We start from the raw sequence: 21,432 nt of genomic DNA, 5'->3' as shown, positions 1-21,432 counted from the left end.
CTTACGTTTACGTCTTTAATCCATTTTTTAGTTTATTTTTGTATATGATGTGAGAGAGTAGCCAGTTTGGTTCTATTGCATGTAGCTGTCTAGTTTTCCCAGTACCATTTATTGAAGAGGCTGCCTTTTTCCATAGTGTATTCTTGCCTCCTTTGTCATAGATTAACTGCTCATAGAAGTATGGGTTCATTTCTGGGTTCTCTATTCTGTTCCTTTGTTCTCTGTGTGTGCATGTGCATGTATGCACGTGCATGCCAATACCATACTGTTTTGATTACTGTAACTCTGTAGCATACTTTGAAATCAGGAGCATGATACTTCCAGCTTGTTCTTCTTTCTCAAGATTGTTTTGGCTATTCAAGATCTTTTGTGTTTCCATACAAATTTAGAATTATTTCTTCTAGCTCTGTGAAAAATGCAGTGGTATTTGATAGGGATTGCACTGAATCTGTAGATTGCCTTGGGTAGTACAGTCATTTAAGCAATATTAATTCTTCCAATCCAAGAACATGGTATATCTTTCCATCTGTTTATGTCCTCTTCAATTGCTTTCATTAGGGTCTTAGAGTTTTCGAAGTACAGGTCTTTTACCTCTTTAATTGGACTTATTCCTAGGTATTTTATTCTTTTTGATGTGATTGTAAATGGAATTGTTTTCTTACTTTTTCTTTCTGATAGTGTGTTGTTAGTATACAGAAATGCAACCAGCTTCTGTATATTAATTTTGTATCCTGCAACTTTACCGAACTCACTGATGAGTTCCAGTAGAACCCTCTCGTTTTATACATGAGTGGCCCCCCCAAGAAGCGCCTTACCTAGGGTTGCACGTTTGTATGATTGTACGAGTGTCCAGTGTCTGAATGTTTCCCAGTTGAAATGCTCCTCAACCCCTGGAAGGTTGTCTGGTCCCTGTATTTCCTTCTGTTGTACCTCTCTCACATGCTGCTCTTGTCCTGATTTTTCCCCTCTCCCAGCATGGCAGACAGTCAGGAGTCCAAAGCAGATGTGGGCAGGAGTATAAGAAAATTGTCAGAGACTCCTGCCAGAACTCAAATGCTCAAGAAGCTGCTGCTATTTAGAGGGCACAGTCCTGATGAAAAAGTAAGGGATGGATGCTGTTTTCAGAGAAGTGCTGATTTATTTCCCCCTTTGCATGAAATGTCAGAACTTGTCTTTCCTCTATGCTGACTCACCAGCAGCCTCAGGAAAGGGAAACCCAGGCCACCTCCTCCACACCATCTTAACTGAGCCATTCCCCAAAAAGCCAGACAGACTTGTTCAGGTTTCCCAAAACTTACAGCGTGGCTCCCTGCACACCTCAAACTTCTGGCACTTCCCTAAGCAGAGCCAGTTTCCCTTTAATATGGATAACGTCTCTACCTCTCATCAGCTTCCAAATGGTCTGTGCTCACCACCCAGCTTCACTGCAGCAGGATTTGAGTTCTGCATTCAAATGTGGCCGAAATCACCATGCTCACATTCCTGCCTGTTGCTCTGACTGAGCCCGAAGGTGCTTTGTTGGAGGGGAACTGTTGATACCACCCGTTCCCCAGGGGATGGGTGTCTAGGAGCTCGGAGGACATCAGCAGCTGCCTCCTCTCCTCCCTGGGTCCCCAGCTTGGGATTGCTGGTCCCTTTTTTCTTTTTCTTATGTTTTCCTTATGACCAGATTCACAGAGGGAAATATAGGTCCTTGGTGCTTTGTTGAGGGCAGGTTTTGAGGTGTTCATTTGAATTAGGAAGTCTAATTGAGGACAGCTACTGTACAGGGAAAACAGGTGTCTCCCGGTCATGAGGGGTTTGTGTTGGGAAACACATGCATGCACGCACACACACACCACCTTATTCATCTTGTTAGCAAGGTGCTTCACTGCACTGTAGCTGTCTTTCCCCCGTAAACGACTCTGTAAGGAAGCTTTTTTTTTTTTTTTTTGTATGCAGGCCTCTCACTGTTGTGGCCTCTCCTGTTGCGGAGCACAGGCTCTGGACGTGCAGGCTCAGCGGCCATGGCTCATGGGCCCAGCCGCTCCGTGGCATGTGGGATCTTCCCGGACCGGGGCACGAACCCGTGTCCCCTGCCTCGGCAGGCGGACCCCCAACCACTGCACCACCAGGGAAGCCCCGTAAGGAAGCTTTTAATGTCCACGCAGAAGTCTCTTGGACCAGAAATCAAGAGATCTGCATCCTGGTCCCAGCTTTGTTATTAGCAGCATTTCCACTCTGTCATAGGCCTTGAGGTCCCGACCTATAACACAGGAGGTGGGAGTGGGGACAGTGGACCAGGTAGTGTTGAAGCTCTCTTCTAGTCCTAAATGCCCAGGAATCCTATGAACAGGTCAGATAGTAGAGAACTCCAAGATGAAGGGAAGGAGGGAGTGAGAGAGGGATTGGGCAGGAGGGGAGGGTGGGAGGGAAGATGAGGTTATATTCAGAACAAGAGCAGGATGCTTCAGAGAGGCTGGAGGCCCACATCCGCTGTGCAGGCCACTGCAATATCACATGCTGTAGTAGTTTGGGGGATCTGGAGCCCAGTTGTGGGATTGGAGGAGTCAGTGTTTATTCCCTTTACTCATCCCACGGGGCTGGGATCTAGGACGTCAAAGGCTGCACACAGTGGGGGCAGCTGGTACGTTCTGAGCTGAGAAGTCTGAGCTCTGTGGGAGGCACGGGATGGACTTGAAAGCATCGCTTTGCATTTCCTGTCTGGGGCTTGTTTATCAGCAACTACTGAGCATGCAGCTTTTCCCATGTGTCAGTGCTAGAGAAATGGAGGGCAAATGCCTTCCTTTTCATGGATTTCATGTTCTGATGGGAGAGAGTGTCCACATCCATTGAACATGTGTTGATCCCTTAGTTCTTACTTCATCAACTATTTATTGAGTACCTACTATGTGCCAGGTGCTACGAATACAGCACCGAGGACTGGTCTCCTAATCCCATGCCCACCCCATGGCACTTCTGCAGGGAGATTGACAGGTGAAGACCATGGCAGGTTAAAAACATGGCAGCACCTTGAGGGTGAGGGTCAGGGTGCAGATGATCCAGATCTGAAGATGGAGGAAGGCTTCCCAGAAGAGGTGATACCTACATAGAGATCTGCGGGGTGAGTAGAAGTTAGCCAGGCCAAGAGGCAAGGGCCAGTGCTCCCAGAGAGTAAGAAGTATTTTCGTATGGCTGTGGGCTCTGCCCTGTTAAGATATTTCTTTCCAGCCAGAGTTCACAGTCTAGTGGAAGACAGTAGCCCTAATGTGAGACAGAATCCCATAGGAGAGGGACAGATGTAGCACCAAAGTGTGCAGAGGAGGGAAGAAGGGAGGGAGTCCTGGCTAGGGGAGCAGCAAAGTTGGGCTAAGCCTCAAAGGATGGCTGGGTAGGAATAGAAAATGCCAAGGGGTGGAGGTAGACCAGTCTTCAGGGGCCTTGGCAGGCAAATCTCAGTGAAGAGTGTGAGGCTCATACACTGTGGGGCATGGAGACAGAAGGGTAAGGTAGAGCCAGAGCTAGAAGCTTGGTTTTGATTTGGGAAGGAAATGGGGCCCCAATAAAGGCTTCTTAGCAGAGGAGTAGATGTTTAGGTTTGAAGTGTGTTACCTGAATCTGGGGAGAGAAGGGATTAATATCGGGAGCATGGTAGTCATGTGATTTACTGACAATAAATCATAGTTCAGAGGAAAGAAAATGTCCTGTCTACAATTCCCTGACCCCAGAGGTAAAAAAAGCTATTTTCTGGTCCTTAATTTGCCAGTAACAAATCTGCCATTTTCCACTTGCTCACAGCTGTTTCCCCCACTCCTAAAACAATGTATAATGTATAGTAGCATACAGTAAACATTGTGGAATAATGATATTGTGGGGAATTATGAGTCACTGTTAGTTTTGAACCAACTGTCCTTTACAGTCTCTGAGAATGACATTGTATCCCATTTAGAAAATTATTTTTCATAATCCTCCTCAAAGTTGTTATGATTTTCACGTAAAAGAATATCTTTTTAAGTAGTTTATGTTCAAGTTATTTTGGAAATACTAAAAGCATTTTATATCCGCATTACTTAGAGAGGAGGTTCAGAGTTCCCAGTGTCGGTTATAAAAATTCATCTGCTTCTGCCACTCCGAACCTCTCCAAATGCGTTGTCACATTGGAGTAGTGAAAACAAATGTAAATGGAGTCTGTTCTATGTCTGTCATCTCATGTTCTCTTATGTGTGGACAACACTGACACTTTACATATTGAGTCAGTAAGATTGTTTTCTTCCCCAAATCTCAATTCATAATACACTGTAAAATATATCAAAATGATATTGTTTGCCTAGCTCTCGGCATAGTTAATTCCGGACTAGGTCATTTTGACACATGGAAAACATTTCTGCTACATCCCTCGTGCCTGGGATGTAACTAATGCTAGGCAGAGGAGCAGTTCCACAATGAAATTGCAGGATTGCTGTTTGCTTTCAGGGATCCAGTGTGGCTTTATTCACTCACTACATTGAGGGAAAATAGCAAATTATAGATGTTGCTTTTTGCAGGAAATGTAAAAACACAGTTATTCTGATAATTTCTTTATACAGTGAACTTTAAAGAACTTCCTCTTTTCATTGTCTTCTTAGAAGGGGGAAACGTTCTCATGATAAATAAACACAAAGAAGGGTGGATTTTTTTCCAGTAAACAGGCATACGGTAATTTCCCACCATAGAACCATATTGTTGCTGTACATGGATGTTTTTCTAAAACACTGGCTTTTATTTCCAGTATGTATATATTTAAGGCTAATCGCTTCTTTGTTGGTGAAAGCTATAATTTCATGAGGAATGAAGGTGGGATAAATATCACTTGGAGCAACATTTTTTTTTTTTTTTTTTTGGAGCAACATTTAATGCTATTCCAAGCTGAGCTTACAATACGCTTTGAGTTTTGTGCTCGGGTTGTTGTCTGTTGCGTATATTGAATTCTTGGGTTAAGCCAACTAGTTTGCATATTTCAGATCTTCTAGAATAAGTAATTATTCCATTAGTAATTACTTTCTTTTCTTTAATAAACTTTTTATTTTGGAATAATTTTAGATTTACAGAAAAAATGGCAGTGATAGTACAGAGTTTCCATATACCCCTCACCCATTTTCCCCTAATGTTAACATCTTATGTAAGCATGGCACATTTGTCAAAACTAAGGAATTAGCATTGGTACATTACTATTAACTATAGTTTTATTCAGATTTCACTAGCTTTTCCATTAATGATCTTATTCTATTCCAGGATCCAATCTAGAATCCCACATTTTATTTAGTCTGTGTTCATTTTTTTATAATTAAGTTTTTCAAGAAGGTCATAGACCATAAGAATTTCATTTGCAAGAATAATATCTTAAGCGTATGGCACTTTCCTGATAATGTTTGACTAATGAGTTTCTAAAATATCTTTGCAGAGATTGCCTTACAACAGGTTTCCATGTTCTTCCGATCAGAACCAAAGTGGGAGGTGGTGGAACCATTGAAAGACATAGGTGAGAAACTGGCATGCCCATTCTGTTAAGAAAGATCAGAGAACTGGGTTCTTTGTCATGCTTCCTTATAAGTATCCCAAGAAAGTTTTTATGCAGGTGAAAGGCATAAGAAATGCAAGTGATTTCTTTTTCTTTTTGCCTCCGTACAGTTTTAGGATGCAGTCCTTAACTTTGATTACTTAATGAATCTTGGTTAAAGCTCCATCTGAAGATTTGGGTGGTAGTAACTAATAGTGTCAGAACCATCATTCATTCTTGTTTTATCTTTTTCACTAAATCTAAACTGAAGTGCTGTTTTCCCTTTTCCATGAGTAGAGTAATTTCTTTTTTCTTTTTTTTTTTTTTTTAGTTCAGCTTTTACCATGTCAGTATTACCAAATAGTTGTTTAATGGTGCCTGTATAGCTATGAATAATATTTCCAAAATTAATTTTTATTAATTACTTGGTCACCAGAACATATCGGTGTAAAATCATGTAGCTATAAACACATCTCTGCTTTTATGACAGGTTGGAGGATAAGGAAGAAATATTTCTTGATGAAGATTAAAAATCAGCCAAAGGAACGGCTAGTGTTAAGCTGGGTAAGCTAGCTTTTTTTGCTTCAGGCTCATTTCAAGGACTTCAGATGGGTTTATGAAAGCAGATATTGACAAGAGAATTACAAAATTGTATTGTGCTCCTGAGTGATGTAAAGGCCTCCTTAGTCACACATCAAAGGAGAGTCATTTTAAGTCACTTTTTTATGCAGTTGGTAGTATCAATGTGATTATATTTGATCAACTAGTAAACATTTGGAAAAAAATACAAACAGTTTAAAATAGTTCTCTGTAACCTCTTTAGGGTTGACAGTTTGGCAGTTTGTTTTAAAGAAAATACTTGGGTAATACTTTGTTTTATCTATCACTTTGAGAGTTCTAGTGATACACTTGATTAATGGAATTAGGTAAGATTACAGTTAAGTCCTAGTATTTGTATGTTTATATGCTATCTCTCCAGAAAGGCCGTGAGACAGCAAGAATTAATGTGGTTTTCATCTTTGGTTTGCAGTTATATATTTGGACAGATTAAAAAAAGGGAAAGACTCGAGAATTCTTTGGTTAGTGGTTAGGACTCTCGCGCTTCCATTGCAGGGGGCGCAGGCTCAATCTCTGGTCGGGGAACTAAGATCCCGCAAGCCATGTGGCACTGCCAAAAAAAAAAAGAAAGAAACATGAAAAAAAGAAAAAAGGAAAGACTTAAAAGGAGTTTTTCTTTTGATGACCAAGACAGCACCCTGATATTTCTTCCCATGTTTGCAGGCTGACCTTGGTCCTGACAAGTATCTGTCAGATAAAGATTTTCAGTGTCTAATCAAACTTCTGCCATCCTGTTTGGTGAGTACAAGTCCTTCTATTATTCTTGGTGCTGATGAGAGATTCACAGTGTTTTCTCATGTTTTCTCATGAGTGACCATGGACAGAAGAGCTGGAAATAGTCTAGGCTTGAGAATGGAGAGGTACAGTGGATTTCATTTCAGACTGAGAGCGCTCAGGGCTACTCCCATAGATCAGAGGCCATTTAAATGACATTCATGACCTCTAGACAATCCATGACACATGTGGTAATGTAAATGTAGTTTTTGTGTTTTAAGCAAATACCAGAATAGGAAAGCAGCCACTTCTCTGAGCCTCTTGTTCTTGTTAAGGACGTTTGTATCAGTGAATTGAAAGAGCTGTTTCCAGCCTGAGAAAACAGAACTGATACAGTTTTAGGTAAACTGGATGAAGGATTCTAATCGAAGGCTTTCAGTGGAAAGAATGTCATGAGTATATTTCAAAATATATGCAGAAATTTTTAAGGAAAAGAGTAATCTGGCCAGAAAATTGAGTTAGTGTTGATGTTCTTTATCTGTTTTTTGCATGAGGATGTGGGACCCTTGAATGAGCACAATTAGTCTGACCTGTCCAGTTGGGTTGGCAAGTTCCTTCTTTTTTTTTTTTTTTAAAGTTTTTTTTTTTTTGGCTGTGTTGGGTCTTCATTGCTGCACGCGGGCTTTCTCTAGTTGTGGCGAGCAGGGTCTGCCCTTCATTGCAGTGCGCGGGCTTCTCATTGTGGTGGCTTCTCTTGTTGCGGAGCATGGGCTCTAGGCATGAGGGCTTCAGTAGTTGGAACACGTGAGCTCAGTAGTTGCAGCATGCGGGCTCTAGGGTGTGCGGGCTTCAGTAGTTGCAGCTCACGGGCTCTAGAGTGCAGGTTCAGTAGTTGTGGTGCACGGGCTTAGTTGCTCCGTGGCATGTGGGATCTTCCCAGACCAGGCATCAAACCTGTGTCCCCTGCATTGGCAGGGGGAATTCTTAACCACTGCGCCACGAGGGAAGTCCTGGCAAGTTCATTCTTGAAGATAGAGTGTCTTGTCAGGCTAGCAAAACCAAGCTTTTAATGAGGTGTGATGCCTGGCCAAAAAACAAATGCTGTGGTCTTTGAGTTTGATTAGTTGTGTCACACAGGCTGTGAGCACCCAATTCTAAATTTCTTTTAATGGATGTGCTTTTTAAAAAGAAGATAGTGCAGGACTTCTCTGGCGGTCCAGTGGTTAAGACTCCGCACTTCCGCTGCAGGGGGTATGGGTTCAGTCCCTGGTTGGGGGAACTAAGATCCTGCATGCCATGTGACGTGGCCAAAACAAACAAACAAACAAGCAAAAGTAAATAAATAAATTAAAAGATGGTGCATATTAATTACAGAAACTCAGAAAACACAGAAAAGCAAAAGTAAAATAAAACTTACCCATAATTCCAACCAACCAGAAGTATGAACCAGAATGTCCAGTTGTTACTTTTCTAGAATTTTATATGATTATATTTGAAAAATGATATAGATATTGTTTTAAAACCTGATTTTTTGTTGTTGTTAATGGTATACCATGAACATCTTTTATTGTGAATAAATATAGCATAATATCATTATTACTGGCTGCGTTAGAATTATCCTTGGCTCTAACTCAGTTCACTCAGCTAATCTATTAGACATTTGGATCACTTCTAGTTTTTTGCTCTTATTAAAAAAAAAAAAGCCATAGTGAACAATTTTGGCTAAACATTTGTACCCTTCCTTAATTATTTTTATAAGATAAATAACTAGAATTAATAAGTAATTGAAGGAGATTTTTTTGAGACTATATAAATAGACTGTTTTTATCAAATCTACTAGTTTTAGCATTCACAGAGATTTTCTAATTCCATCATTCCTCTTCTATTTATTAGTTGGCATTCTACTGTAAGGACTAGCTTCCTCTTCTCTCTTCTTTGTCTATTTAAATCAATATGGACTCAAGGATTTTTATTGTATTCATTGGGTTTCATTTTGAGGTGATGAAAATGTTCTAAAATTAGATTGTGTGATAGTTGCACAGTTCTGAGTGTACTGAAAACCATTGAGTTCACTTTATAATGGGATGTGAATTATATTTAATAAAGCCATTAAAATATCAGCAGCAATCACTTTGATGTGATAATCAGGAGAAACTTCATGATCAATTTACTATATTTCCCTGGGCACACCCTTCCATCCCCCGACCCACTCAATCCCTGCTCATCAAGTCCTTGCACAGCCCAGCTCCCAAGGGTTTAAATACTCATGGTACTCCTTTGAGCTAATGGACACTGTAATACCTGAAGCCAATTGGTCCATGTAACCAAAACTCCAGGTCATGTGAGGACTTTTCTTTCAGTCATTAAATAATTTGTCTTACTCCCCACCCCACTTTGTCGACATCCATTGCACACTCCAGTAGAGGGACAGGAAGATTCATGCTAGCTGCCCTGAAAAAGGGCCATAATGCCGAAAGATGGCTGCTGTTGCTTTTTTCCTGGCTGTTACACTCCCAGGCTTGTCACTAAACAGCAGTGTGGAATGTTAGGCAAAGCTGTGAGTGAAGACACATTTATCCTGGTTCCCACTTGGCTGTTCTAGGATTTGGCTGTATTTCTTACCAATTTACAGAGGCAGAATATTAAAACCACCATTCCAAAAATGCAGACTCTCTCTCTCTTGCACCACACTTTTGTCTGAACTGTGAGACTACTCGTACCAAAGCAGACACCTTCACTTGGAGAGCTTAGCTCATCATTTACCCATTGTCACTATAGTTTACCTTCCTTCTCTCATCTAAAAAATGAATTACTGATTGACCTCTAATAACTTGAAAATGCCATGTGTTCCGGGAATATTCTGCACTTATGTGCAATTAAACTATCCACCTGGTACTTGACTCTGCATAACCAGATCCTGGATCTAAAAGGAGCGTAGATGCTGATGCAGATAAATGTGAATTTCTTTTTTGTTTCGGCAGCACCCTTACATCTATCGTGTTACCTTTGCCACAGCTAACGAATCCTCAGCATTGCTAATTAGAATGTTTAATGAAAAAGGAACTTTGAAGGACCTGATCTACAAGGTACTTGTGGTGCAAATTCATGGTCATAAAGAAGTTCTCAAGTCCCTTAAGAACCTGTTATTAATGCTTGATCCCTAGGCTTCCAGAAGCTAGGCCCTGAGGATTTAATTTTAATTTTATTTGGAATTAATTTTTTTTTTTTTTTTTTGCATTACGCGGGCCTCTCACTGTTGTGGCCTCTCCAGTTGCGGAGCACAGGCTCCGGACGCGCAGGCTCAGCGGCCATGGCTCACGGGCCCAGCCGCTCCGCGGCATGTGGGATCCTCCCGGACAGGGGCACGAACCCGCGTCCCCTGCATCGGCAGGCGGACTCTCAACCACTGCGCCACCAGGGAAGCCCCTGGAATTAATTTTTATCTTAGCAATAGAAACTACCCAGTTTGGCTAAAGAGCATTCCTTTCTCCACATGAGGGAAGGTTGAACACTACATGATTATATCCATTACATTGTAGGCTGCTCTTAGGTCAATTTTAAAGTTTATGACTTTGACTTAACAAAGCAATGTTGAACTATCTCAATAAAGCTGTAAAAAAAATTTTCTTAAATATACTGAGAAGCTTTACAAACTCATAGAAAAAGAGATCAGATTTGTGGTCCCCAGAGGTGGGGAGGGGGGCGGTGAGGGGGAAGTGGAAGAAGGCTGTCAAAATGTATAAACTCACAGCTGTAAGATAAGTAATATAAATAAGTACTAGAGATGTAGTATACAACATGATAACTATAATTAACACTTCTGTATGTTAAAAAAAGCAATACTGAAGAATTCTAACAGTATACAAGACTTCTGCATCTTCACTGGACTAGAGAAAGGCTGGAACCCAGGTCAGCCTCTTTCTATTAACTGTGCAGACTGCTGTATTTAAGAGCCCACATCCTGCCAGCTGGACTCATCTGGTGTCCCCCAGCCTCTTAGCGTGCTGCCTGTTCAGGGAGGCCGTGTGTAGAATTCGACCAGTCTCCTGCCTTCTTATGTGCTCTTTGTTCCTTTCCAAAGGCAAAACCAAAAGACCCATTCCTAAGGAAGTACTGCAACCCTAAGAAGATTCAAGGCCTTGAACTTCAGCAAATAAAAACATATGGGCGGCAAATATTAGAGGTAAGAGTTATTTAATTTTGGTTTAAGTTGCATTGGAATTTCACCCAGCCTCACCATACTCTTTTGGGAAAGTTCTCAGGCAATATCCAAAGTAGTTTAAGTTGTCTGATGGCTTATAAACTGGTGACATTGTCATATTGTATCCCAAAAAGCAAACATTTGAGACTAAGGCAGTAATTTAGATCAACAAAGTTCCAAAAGCTTAGCTGTTGGAAATTCCTAAGTTAGTGTCTGATTTAAGAACTTTATTGTGTGAGTACCAACTTTTGTGTTATTTTCGGTTGATCTTCATCTTGGTGCCAAGATAACACAGCTATCTTGTTTAATTTTTTTTCTAGGAATCTCCCCAGTGACCGGTTTGGTTTTATTTCAAAATATATTGACTGAAAAAGCAAAGTTTAACCTGTCTTGTATCTGAACGAGTTGGGGCGGGGGGGAATGTGACCTCTATCTATTTTTTAATAGGTACTAAAGTTTCTCCATGACAAGGGATTCCCTTATGGGCATCTTCATGCTTCCAACGTGATGTTGGAAGGGGACACTTGCCGGCTGCTGGACCTTGAGAATTCCTTGTTGGGCCTTCCTTCCTTCTACCGATCTTATTTCTCACAATTCAGGAAAATCAATGTAAGTTGCTGAAAGTCATGAAACAGCAGGTTTATATTTAGGTATAAATTATCCCCATGGCAGGATGCATGATCTGCCACTGTAAGAGATATGCACTAAGCAGTGACAGGTACAGTTGGGGTAGGCATGCCTGTTGGCGCTGTTCTCCCACAGCACTGCTGTTTCTCCGAGAGGCTAGTTGAGGTGGTAGCTGGGACAAGGAGGGCATGGAACCAGTGACTGGAATACCATGAAGGGTAGGACCAAGACCTTTGGTCAGAGCAATGTTTTGTGAGCTTTTACAAAAGTCTTTGGAATTGGGTCATCACTACCAGTTGTGAGTGGGGTTGCCCCCGGGCCATATTTCTTAGTGGAAGCCCAGGGCAGGAGGCTTGGGATTCACAAAGCCAAAGCAAAGGCCAAATATGCCGCTGCTGTCTTTTCTTCTGCAGACATTGGAGAGTGTGGACGTCCACTGCTTTGGCCACTTACTGTATGAAATGACTTACGGACGACCGCCAGACTCAGTGCCTGTAGACTCCTTCCCTCCTGCACCGTCTATGGCTGTGGGTCAGTATGGGGTGTGGAGGGGCCTTCTGGGCCCTTGTAATGTGCAGAGCTACTCACCCTCTTTCCAGAGTCCAGGGAAGACCCAGAGGAAGTTGCTACGTTCCACAGCCAGAAAGTCTTACTCGTCTAAAAGTAATTTGAGTGACTTCCTTAAATGCATTTCCCTGAAAATTCAGATAGCTTTTCTATTTGTCAGGCTATCTGAAACCTCAGGGGACATTTTATAACATGCATTAGAATTTTGGAAGCAACAGGATGTGAAGAGAGAAGTATGGCCAGACTGAGTCTGATACAGAAGCAGGAGCCAGGAGCAGGAAAGTTGCAGCCAGTCTTACGGACTCAGGCTGGTGTCAGGAGTCAGACCAAGGCTGGAGAGAGACCTGCGAGGACAGCCACAGGCTAGACACATGGTAGAGGAGAGCCTGGCAAGCCCAGGCCTAGGAAAGGCAGACAGGAATGCAGATACCTGGCACCTTGGATCCAGGAGCTCGTCTAGCATTACTCAGGGGGCTGAAGCGAGTGCGGGGATGGGTGGGCACCTGTAAGAAGAAGGGATGTGGGGACGGATGCAGAGTCATCCGGGGACCCTTTCATCCCCATCCACAGCCAGCTCAGAACTCACTGCCAGAGCAGAGGGAGGGGAGGGCAGGGCAGGTCTTGGACCACTGTGCCCTCCAGGCATGCGGGGCAACCCTCCACCAGTGTTAGTTTTGTATCAAATGAGGTGGTTCCAGAGAATGGGCCCCGAGACTTCTTTGGGTTGAGTTTGAACAGAACAGCTGAAACTGAACAGTTACCTGCAAGTAGAAAAATCTGGCTGCTTTTGTTTACATCATCCAAGGTGTGGGATGGTGCGATACTAACAGTTGGCATTTCGTGTGATGGTTTTGACTAAAAGCAGGCAAGCAGAGAAATGTCGCTCAAGTTCAGAAGTTTACTTCTGTGTAGTGTTTACTTCTCTCTTCAGAGAGCAAACATATTTGTGGATGATATCTTGAATCCCTCCTCCACTTATCTCTGGAATATATTTAGCTTTCTGTCAGCATGTGGTTCCTGAACCATTTCTTTTGAGGCGTCAGTAGTGTCAGTGTTGCCAGCATCCCCCTCCCCGGCACGTATGCCATCTGTCTGTGCGTGAAGAGTTTTGACACTGTCCTGATCAGCCCGCAGACAGCTGTTGCAAAGCGGTGTCAAACTTTTCATCACCAAGTGGATTTGCCAGCATGTTCTGTGGAACTAAAATGTGTATCTGTTCATTTCAAGTGGCCGTGTTGGAGTCTACGCTGTCTTGTGAAGCCTGTAAAAATGGCATGCCCACCGTCTCCCGGCTCTTACAGATGCCGTAAGTTAATCCCACACCTTGGCTGTAACCCTCCTAACTGTGTGGACCACTAGCCCAAGTGTCTGGTCCTGGTAGAGACTCAACAGCGTCCCCGCAGAGTCACCATGACCTGCTTGCTGACGGTCACTTGCCGCATGATGTCCTGACCTTTCCTTGTGACCTCTCTGCACCATAGCCTGACTGCTCTCTCTTCACATCAGTGTCGTCTTCACGTGTGTCTCTCCCTGTCCATGTTGGCGTTGTATATGTGGACTTCCCGCTTGGGAGGTACTGAAGGGGGGCCACCCTGTTTCAGTGCACCGCGTGGCCCACGGCTGTGGCTGCTTCACTAGCCGCTGTCTGGGGAGGGTCTGGCCTCTCGGAGGAGGGCAGCGTGGCTCTGGCCTCCCCTGCACTTGTTTGTTCATTTACTCACTGGGTAACACGTATCTAACGTCTGACATGTACCAGGCACTGTGCTGGGGCGTAGAGCTCAGGAGACATTCTCCTTTAAACAGCGTTATGAATAGTCAAGTGAGGTGGGTGAAATAGTGCTTTGTGGCCTTTCCTTTAGGTATGTTTTCTGTTCCTTCATGGAAAGGCAGCAGGGTGGTTAAGAAGCATGTTTCTGAGGTTAGACAGACCTGGGGGTGGGCCCAGCCTTACCACTTCTACCTGGGTGACCTTGGGCAGGTTTCCTAACCTCTGGAAGCTGAGTTTCCTCATCTGTAAATGGGGACAATAATAGCCCCCACCTCAGAGGGCTGTTGGGAGGATTCATTGCGATGATTCCTAGTACAGTGCCAGTTACTAAAGCAGAGCTTGTTAAATGTTAGTTATGCTTCCTATTGATTCAGCTTATACTCTGTGCCTTGCGACTTACCCACTGCTCTGTAAACAGATGTATTTGGGAAACAATTGTATGGGGAAATAAAGCGGGACAGCTTGAGGTACGTACAGCCCAAGGTCAGAGGAGGCGGTGATAACTTCAGATTCCTTGTGTTAGGGAAAGTCTACTCCAGCTCCGAAGCCGTCCTAGGCCCTGAGGAGGCTGTGATGGACAGAGCGGCCCAAGACCCCGCCACATGGATGTGACTTCCTAATGTTTGACTGACACTGGTGCCTCGCCGCCTGAACCAGCCACCATTAATAACAGTGTAAACAAGGAAAAATAGATCTAGTCAGGGAAACAAAACAATTTTCACACACACTTTTAGAACATATGCATTTGTAGTTAGGGAACAGCTTGTATCCACGTTAATTTACTTGGGTTTGTAGTCGCACCCCTTGCTCCAAAGCTCTTACGTTTTTCTCTCAGTCTTCCAGTTCTAAAGTGAATCCAGATAATTTTTCTTCACTTAAGTCTTTCTACCATGTGGGCTTCAGCCTTGAGACAGCACTTGGAGAGGTGTGAACTCTGTTCAGTTCAAAATGTGTTGTCTGGAAATAAGTGGACCCTCGGCCTTGAAGGGGAGAGTTCTGTCTCCACCTCCAGGCCACCCAGGGAGTGCTGTGAGGAAAAGTTAACCCTGTCACGTCTACTTGTGATGTAGTTCCTGTTTTTTAAAAAGGGGGACCGTTCAAGGAAAGACTTACTTAGAGCCTTTTGGGCACTGCCCAGACAACCATTTAAATTCTCTGACCTGTTTTAGCCAAAACAGTTCAGAATTCCTCATGCTATTGTTTTTAATAACACACTTTTGGGCCTCCCTGGTGGCACAGCGGTTGAGAATCCGCCTGCCAATGCAGGGGACACGGGTTCGAGCCCTGGTCCGGGAAGATCCTTCATGCCGCGGAGCAACTAGGCCTGTGTGCCACGACTGCTGAGCCTGTGCTCTAGAGCCTGCGAGCCACAACTACTGAGCCCGCGTGCCACAACTACTGAAGCCCGTGAGCCTAGAGCCCGTGCTCTGCAACAAGAAAAGCCACCGCAATGAGAAGCCCGCGCACCTCAATAAAGAGTAGCCCCTGCTTGCCACAACTAGAGAAAGCCCACACGCAGCAATGAAGACCCAACACAGCAAAAAATAAATAAATAAAATAAATTTATTAAAAAAAATAATAAATAGCTCCCTTTATAAAAACAAAAAACACACTTTTGAAGAGAGAATTGATATTCTCCCAGAGCTGCTATTTCTTTTTAAGAGAGCATGAGAAACACTACTTTTCTTAGAAGAAAATTATTTTCTCGTTGGATTCCAATCAGAACAATTCCCTTTTTACTTACTCTCATGTCTTTATTATATTGAGCTCTAGAATAAATGTTGTCCTCCTCTGGGGCAAAAAAAAAAAAAAAAAAAGGAAAGCCAATTATTCTGTTTAGAAATATCTACTGCATATATTATTTGCAAAATAATATAAATACAATAAACAATGTGCAAATTTCTTTTCAAAATGTTAATTTACTATGTAGCATGAGAAGACTCTCACCCCTCAGTGGGGAAATCACCCCCCTTACACGGCTGACCCAGTCCCCCTGGAGAGCTCTGAGATGGTGGGGAGTGGTGGGTTTCTGGAGGTCACCTTGGGTGGCCTGGAAACTCCTTTGAGTTTGATAAACACGAGATTGTGGGTTGGCCTGGGGCTGGGGGATGTTGCGGGGGACTTGATGGGCGAAAGCTGTCTCATTCTGCTTTGATCCTGTTCTGGGAGTGCACCTGGTTTAAGAAAGATATTTTTGTTTGTTTCTTTTCTTTACAGATTATTCAGTGATGTTCTGCTCACTACTTCCGAAAAGCCACAGTTTAAGGTAAAGCAAATTATATCATTTCTTGGTTTGTGACATGAATGTGTACTTGGAAAGTTAGCGCTTTTTTTAATCAAAAAAAGAAGGTACAGTATTTATAAGTGTGGACTGGAAGAATGCACACTTAAGAGCGTTTTTATTTGGGGACCTTACTGAGGACAGTAGCCGGGAGACAGCCTCTTAGATAGCTCTAAGGAACTACGAAGAGGCAGGGGAGGGGCCAGGATATATATGAACTTTTTGCTGGAAAAAAACATGTAGTCAAGCGTAAAAAGATTACTGCTAGGGCTTCCCTGGTGGCGCAGTGGTTGAGAGTTCACCTGCCGATGCAGGGCACACGGGTTCATGCCCCGGACCGGGAGGATCCCACATGCCGCGGAGCGGCTGGGCCCGTGAGCCATGGCCGCTGAGCCTGCGCGTCCGGAGCCTGTGCTCCGCAACGGGAGAGGCCACGACAGTGAGAGGCCCACATGCCGCAAAGGAGGAAAAAAAAAAAAAAAAAAAAAGATTACTGCTAATCACAGAAGACAGACACCTGAAGTTAATGATTTTAGTGTTTTTCTATGTATGAAAGATGCCAAGAATTTGGGATCATTGGAATTTTTCCTTAGATAGGCATCTTAACTCTCTAGGGTCCTGTATATCCAAAGCACAGAATGCTTCCTGTTTTTCTCCACCCTGAATTCCCCCCAGGGTGAACCTTCGGGGGGCAATTGCAGTGGGTTGCAGCTTAATCCTTGTGGAACGGGAATGGCCAGCAGCCTTCTTTATTTTAATAAAGAAAAATTGCAAATAATCTAAATATCCTATAATGAGGGAATAGCTTAATAATTTAAGTACATGTATTGGATTAAATGCGTTTTATCTAATAAAAGTAAAATTTATAAAGATTGTAGTAGCCTGGAAAATGATTATTATTTGGGCTAAGGGGAAAAAACAGGATATAAAATACAGTGTGTAAAAAAAAAAAAACCCTCTGTCTAGAATAAGGACTGGAAGGAAGTATCCTGGGAAGTGGCAGTGTTATGTGGTGTTATGCAAAGAGCAGGGGCTTTGGAACAAACGTATGGACATCAAGGGAGGAAGCGGGGTGGCATGAGTTAGGAGATTGGGATTGACATGTATACACTAATATGTAGAAGATAGATAACTAATGAGAACCTGCTGTACAGCACAGGGAACTCCACTTCGCTAAACAGTAGAAACTAACCCAACATTGTAAAAACAACTATATCCCAATTTAAAAAAAGGAAAAAAAAAAAAAAGAGCAGGGGCTTTGGAACTCCCCCAAACCAGGTTGATGCCTTGCTTTGCTTTCATGATACCAGCCATTTATCTAAGGCAGGGTTTCTCAGCCCTGACCTTTGACACTTTGGGCCAGGTAGCTGTTCCTTGTTGCCGGGGCTCTGCTGTGCATTGTGGGATGTTGAGCAGCACCCCTGGCCTGTACCCACTAGATACAAGTAGTACTGTCATTCCACCCCACAACTGTGTGACCGTGAAAACTGCTTCCAGATGCAGCCAACTGTCCCCTAGGGAGGGGACGGGGGCAAAATCACTCTCATTTGAGAGCCACTGATATATGGGCAAGGACCTATTCTTTGGGTCTACGTTTACTCGTTGTGTAGAATTGGTGAGTAAAACTTGTCTGTTGTCACTGGACAACTGAGATGATCCCTGAGAACGCCTAGTTCAGGGCTGGGCGCTCACTGTTAGCATTGTTTTGGGTAGTGAGATGAAGGGTATTTCTCTTTCTCCTCTCTCTATTCCCCCCAAACCTGTAAAACTCTTACGAAGAAATTACATTTAGCAGGGGGAAAAAAGAAAGAAAACCCCAAACAGGGTGGGGTCAGAAGATTTATAGGCAAGGGAGAAGCTTTCCTCTGTCCTGTTTTGCCAGTTAGAGGAGTTCTGAGACAATAATAGCTTCTTTGGATCTGATGTAGGAAAAAAAAAAACTTTTCAATTCATGTCTTTGTTACTGAAACTCTTCAGGAAACGCATTCAGCCTTGTAAATAAATATGCTCTCCTCAACCCTAGTAGTCCAGCCCAGGGGTTATCATCACCCCTTGTTCTTCCTCCAAGCCAGAGAGCCTGCAGCAAAGACACTGTGATCTTAAAAACCAGTGTTAATCTCTTGTATGTCTGTTTTCTTTCTGGAAAGATACACAAGAGACTGGTGATGTCGGTTGCCTCCATGGTGGGGGACTAGGTCGGATGTTTTTTACTGTGGATATACCCTTTTTATGCCTTCTGAGTTTTGAACCATATCACTGTGTATTACCTACTCAAAACTTTTTTAAACTTAAATTTTTTTTTAATATTCATTTTATTTATTTATTTGGTTTTGGCTGCGTCGGATCTTAGTTGTGGCGCGCAGGCTCTTCGTTGTGGTGTGCAGGCTTCTCTCTAGTTGTGGCACACAGGTTCCAGAGCGCGTGGGCTCTGTAGTTTGTGGCATGCAGGCTCTCTAGTTGAGGCACGCGGGCTCAGTAGTTGCCCCGCAGCATGTGGGATGGTAGTTCCCCGACCAGGGATCGAACCTGCGTCCTCTGCACTGGAAGGCAGACCAGTGAAGTCCCCTAAACTTAAATTTTTAAAAGAATAACAGAGACAAAAAGTCGAACATGGTCTGGGTGTCTGTTTTCTAGGCCTGAACTCCTCGTGGTTTGAAAAACTAATAAATTAAGAAATGACAAGCTTAGAACCACACTAAGCTTTTGTTAACAGCATCTTCCAGTAAGAAAAAACTTAATCTTGTGAAATTCAGAAAATAAGTCTTAAGAAAGAAAGGAAGGGAGGGAGGGAGGGAGGGAGGAAATAAGTCTTTCACAGAGAAAATCCCTCTGAAGTTATAAAATATTATAATTACTTGAATTTGTGTGTGTGTGTTCCAGTAAGCTTTATATATTTTTTTGTTTTTAATTATGATAAAAACATCATGTAAAATGTATCCTCTTAGCCATTTTTAAGTGTACAGCTCAGTGGTGTGAAGTGTATTCACATTGTCGTGTAAAAGATCTTTGGAACTTTTTCATCTTGCAAACCGAAACTCGAGAACCATCTTAAGTACAACTCCCAATTTTTCCACCCGCAGCCCTTTGGCAAACACATTTTACCTTTTAGATATCTCATATAAGCGGAATCGTACAGGATTTGTCCTTTTGTGACAGGCTTATCTCACCCAGTGTAATGTCCTCAAGGTTCATCCATGTTATAAGCATGTGACAGTATTTCTTTACTTTTTAAGGCTGAATAATATTCCCCTGTGTATATATACCACATTTTATTTATCCATTCATCTATCGATGGACATGTGGGTTTCTTCCATCCCTTGGCTATTGTGAATAATTCTTCAGTGAACATGGGGCATGCTTTGATATCCTGCTTTCAGTTCTTTTGGATATATACCCAGAAGTAGGATTGCTGGATCATCTACTGGTAATTCTATTTTTAGATTTTTTTGAGGAACTTCTATACTATTTTCCATAGCTGCTGTGCCATTTTACATTCCCACCATTAGTGTACAATTTTTTCCATCCTCACCAACATTTGTTATTTTCTGTTTTTTTGATAGTTACCATCCTAATATGTGAGGTGTTATCTCATTGTGGTTTTGGTTTGCATTTCTCTCATGATTGGAGATATTGATCATCTTTCCATACGCTTGTTGGCCATTTGTGTATCTTCATTGGAGAAGTGTCTGTTTAGGTCCTTTGCCATTTTTTTCCTTTGATTTTCTGCTCTTTATTTTCTTTTTTCAGGTTTATTGTGTCATAATCCATTTTTGGTGACAAGTCCATTTTTTAATTGATTACTTATGTTTTTGTTTTTGAGTTGTAGTTCTTTACATATTCTGGATGTTAACCCCTTATCAGATGTATGATTTCCATTTATTTTCTCCTATTCCGTAGGTTGCCTTTTCACTCTGTTGATAGTTTCCTTTGATGTTCAGAAGTTTTAAGCTTGATTTAAGCTTGATGCAGTCCCATTTGTCTATTTTGGCTTTTGTTGCCTGTGCTTTTGGTGTCCTGTCCAAGAAATTATTGCCAAATCCATTATCACAAAGCTTTCTCCCTATGTTTTCTTCTAAGAGTTTTATGTTTTTAGGTCTTAGGTTTAGGTCTTTAATCCAATTTTGAGTTAATTTTTGCATACAGTGTAAGGTAGGGGTCCAGCTTCATTCTTTTGCATGTAGATATCCAGTTTTACCAGCAACATTTATTGAAGAAACTGTCCTTTTCTCAGTGTGTGCTTTTGGCATGAGGGTTAATTTCTGGGCTCTCTGTTCCATTGGTCTGTGTGTCTGTCTTTATTGCCAGTATCACACTGTTTTCTGTAGCTTTGTGATACATTTTAAAATCAGGGAGCGTGAGGCCTCCAGTTTCCATCTTCTTTTTCAGGATTGTTTTGGTAATTTGGGGTTCCTTGAGAATAACTTGAAATACTTGAAACATACATCATGCTTATTTATGTGTTAGTTTTATATATTTATTGCTAAAACATGCTAATGAGGTGAGTGTGTTTGGGGATACCAAAAGTGGCCAGGATAGGAGTCAAGTGGACAGCTTGTAACTGATTTCATTCCAGGTGTCCTCTTCCTTGACTAGCAACTGTTTTTTATTCAAACTGGGACTTGAGAGACTCTCCATCTATTTTACTCAATAGATTATGTACTTTGTCTTCTTTCAGATCCCCACAAAGTTAAAAGAGGCATTGAGAATTGCCAAAGAATGTATAGAAAAGAGGCTAATTGAAGAACAGAAACAGGTAAATTGCTAATAGTTCCTCATTGCCTTTTGATCTTTTAGTGTCCCCATCCTCTGCTGTGGTGATCACAGTGATTTACTTAACTGAGTGTTCATTCCATAAACAGTTCTTGCATACTTGCTCTGGACCAGGCTCCATGTTCAATGCTGCGAGACAGCCGAGTACTTCACAGTCCTACCCTCAAGGAGCTCAGCCTGTGGGGGAAACAAACATGTCCACAAAGATCAGTCATCCTTTATGATTGGGACAGACTGGGTGGTGGTGGGGCACACACGCTCCATGCTCTAAAGGCACTGGGGACCACACTCATTTTCCGTAAGAGAGAGAAAGGCAGGAAGGAACTCGGGGAGAGAGAAAGGTCTTCATCTGCTGGCACACTCTTCTCCCA

The 21,432-nt window shown here is 42.5% G+C and overlaps 1 protein-coding gene across 14 annotated transcripts in view; it reads left to right on the top strand.

The window, feature by feature from the left end:
• The window catches only part of PXK (PX domain containing serine/threonine kinase like), a gene marked incomplete at both ends in the record, with an annotated part of 75,351 nt that overhangs the window by 39,198 nt on the left and 14,721 nt on the right, over nucleotides 1–21,432 (top strand). For all 14 annotated transcript variants that reach the window (XM_079712907.1, XM_079712906.1, XM_079712909.1 and 11 more), the window contains 10 exons: nucleotides 5,420–5,497; nucleotides 6,006–6,079; nucleotides 6,797–6,871; nucleotides 9,829–9,933; nucleotides 10,929–11,030; nucleotides 11,496–11,657; nucleotides 12,089–12,206; nucleotides 13,470–13,548; nucleotides 16,228–16,276; nucleotides 20,967–21,044. In XM_079712907.1, coding sequence (XP_079569033.1) covers nucleotides 5,420–5,497; nucleotides 6,006–6,079; nucleotides 6,797–6,871; nucleotides 9,829–9,933; nucleotides 10,929–11,030; nucleotides 11,496–11,657; nucleotides 12,089–12,206; nucleotides 13,470–13,548; nucleotides 16,228–16,276; nucleotides 20,967–21,044 — 920 coding nt within the window. The remainder of the gene's footprint in view (nucleotides 1–5,419; nucleotides 5,498–6,005; nucleotides 6,080–6,796; nucleotides 6,872–9,828; nucleotides 9,934–10,928; nucleotides 11,031–11,495; nucleotides 11,658–12,088; nucleotides 12,207–13,469; nucleotides 13,549–16,227; nucleotides 16,277–20,966; nucleotides 21,045–21,432) is intronic.

This window comes from Hyperoodon ampullatus (genome assembly GCF_949752795.1).
Source record: "Hyperoodon ampullatus genome assembly, chromosome: 10".
Taxonomy (NCBI): Eukaryota; Metazoa; Chordata; class Mammalia; order Artiodactyla; family Ziphiidae; genus Hyperoodon; species Hyperoodon ampullatus.
Note: the sequence above shows the minus strand (reverse complement) of the source record. Positions and strands in the feature narration are given on the sequence as shown.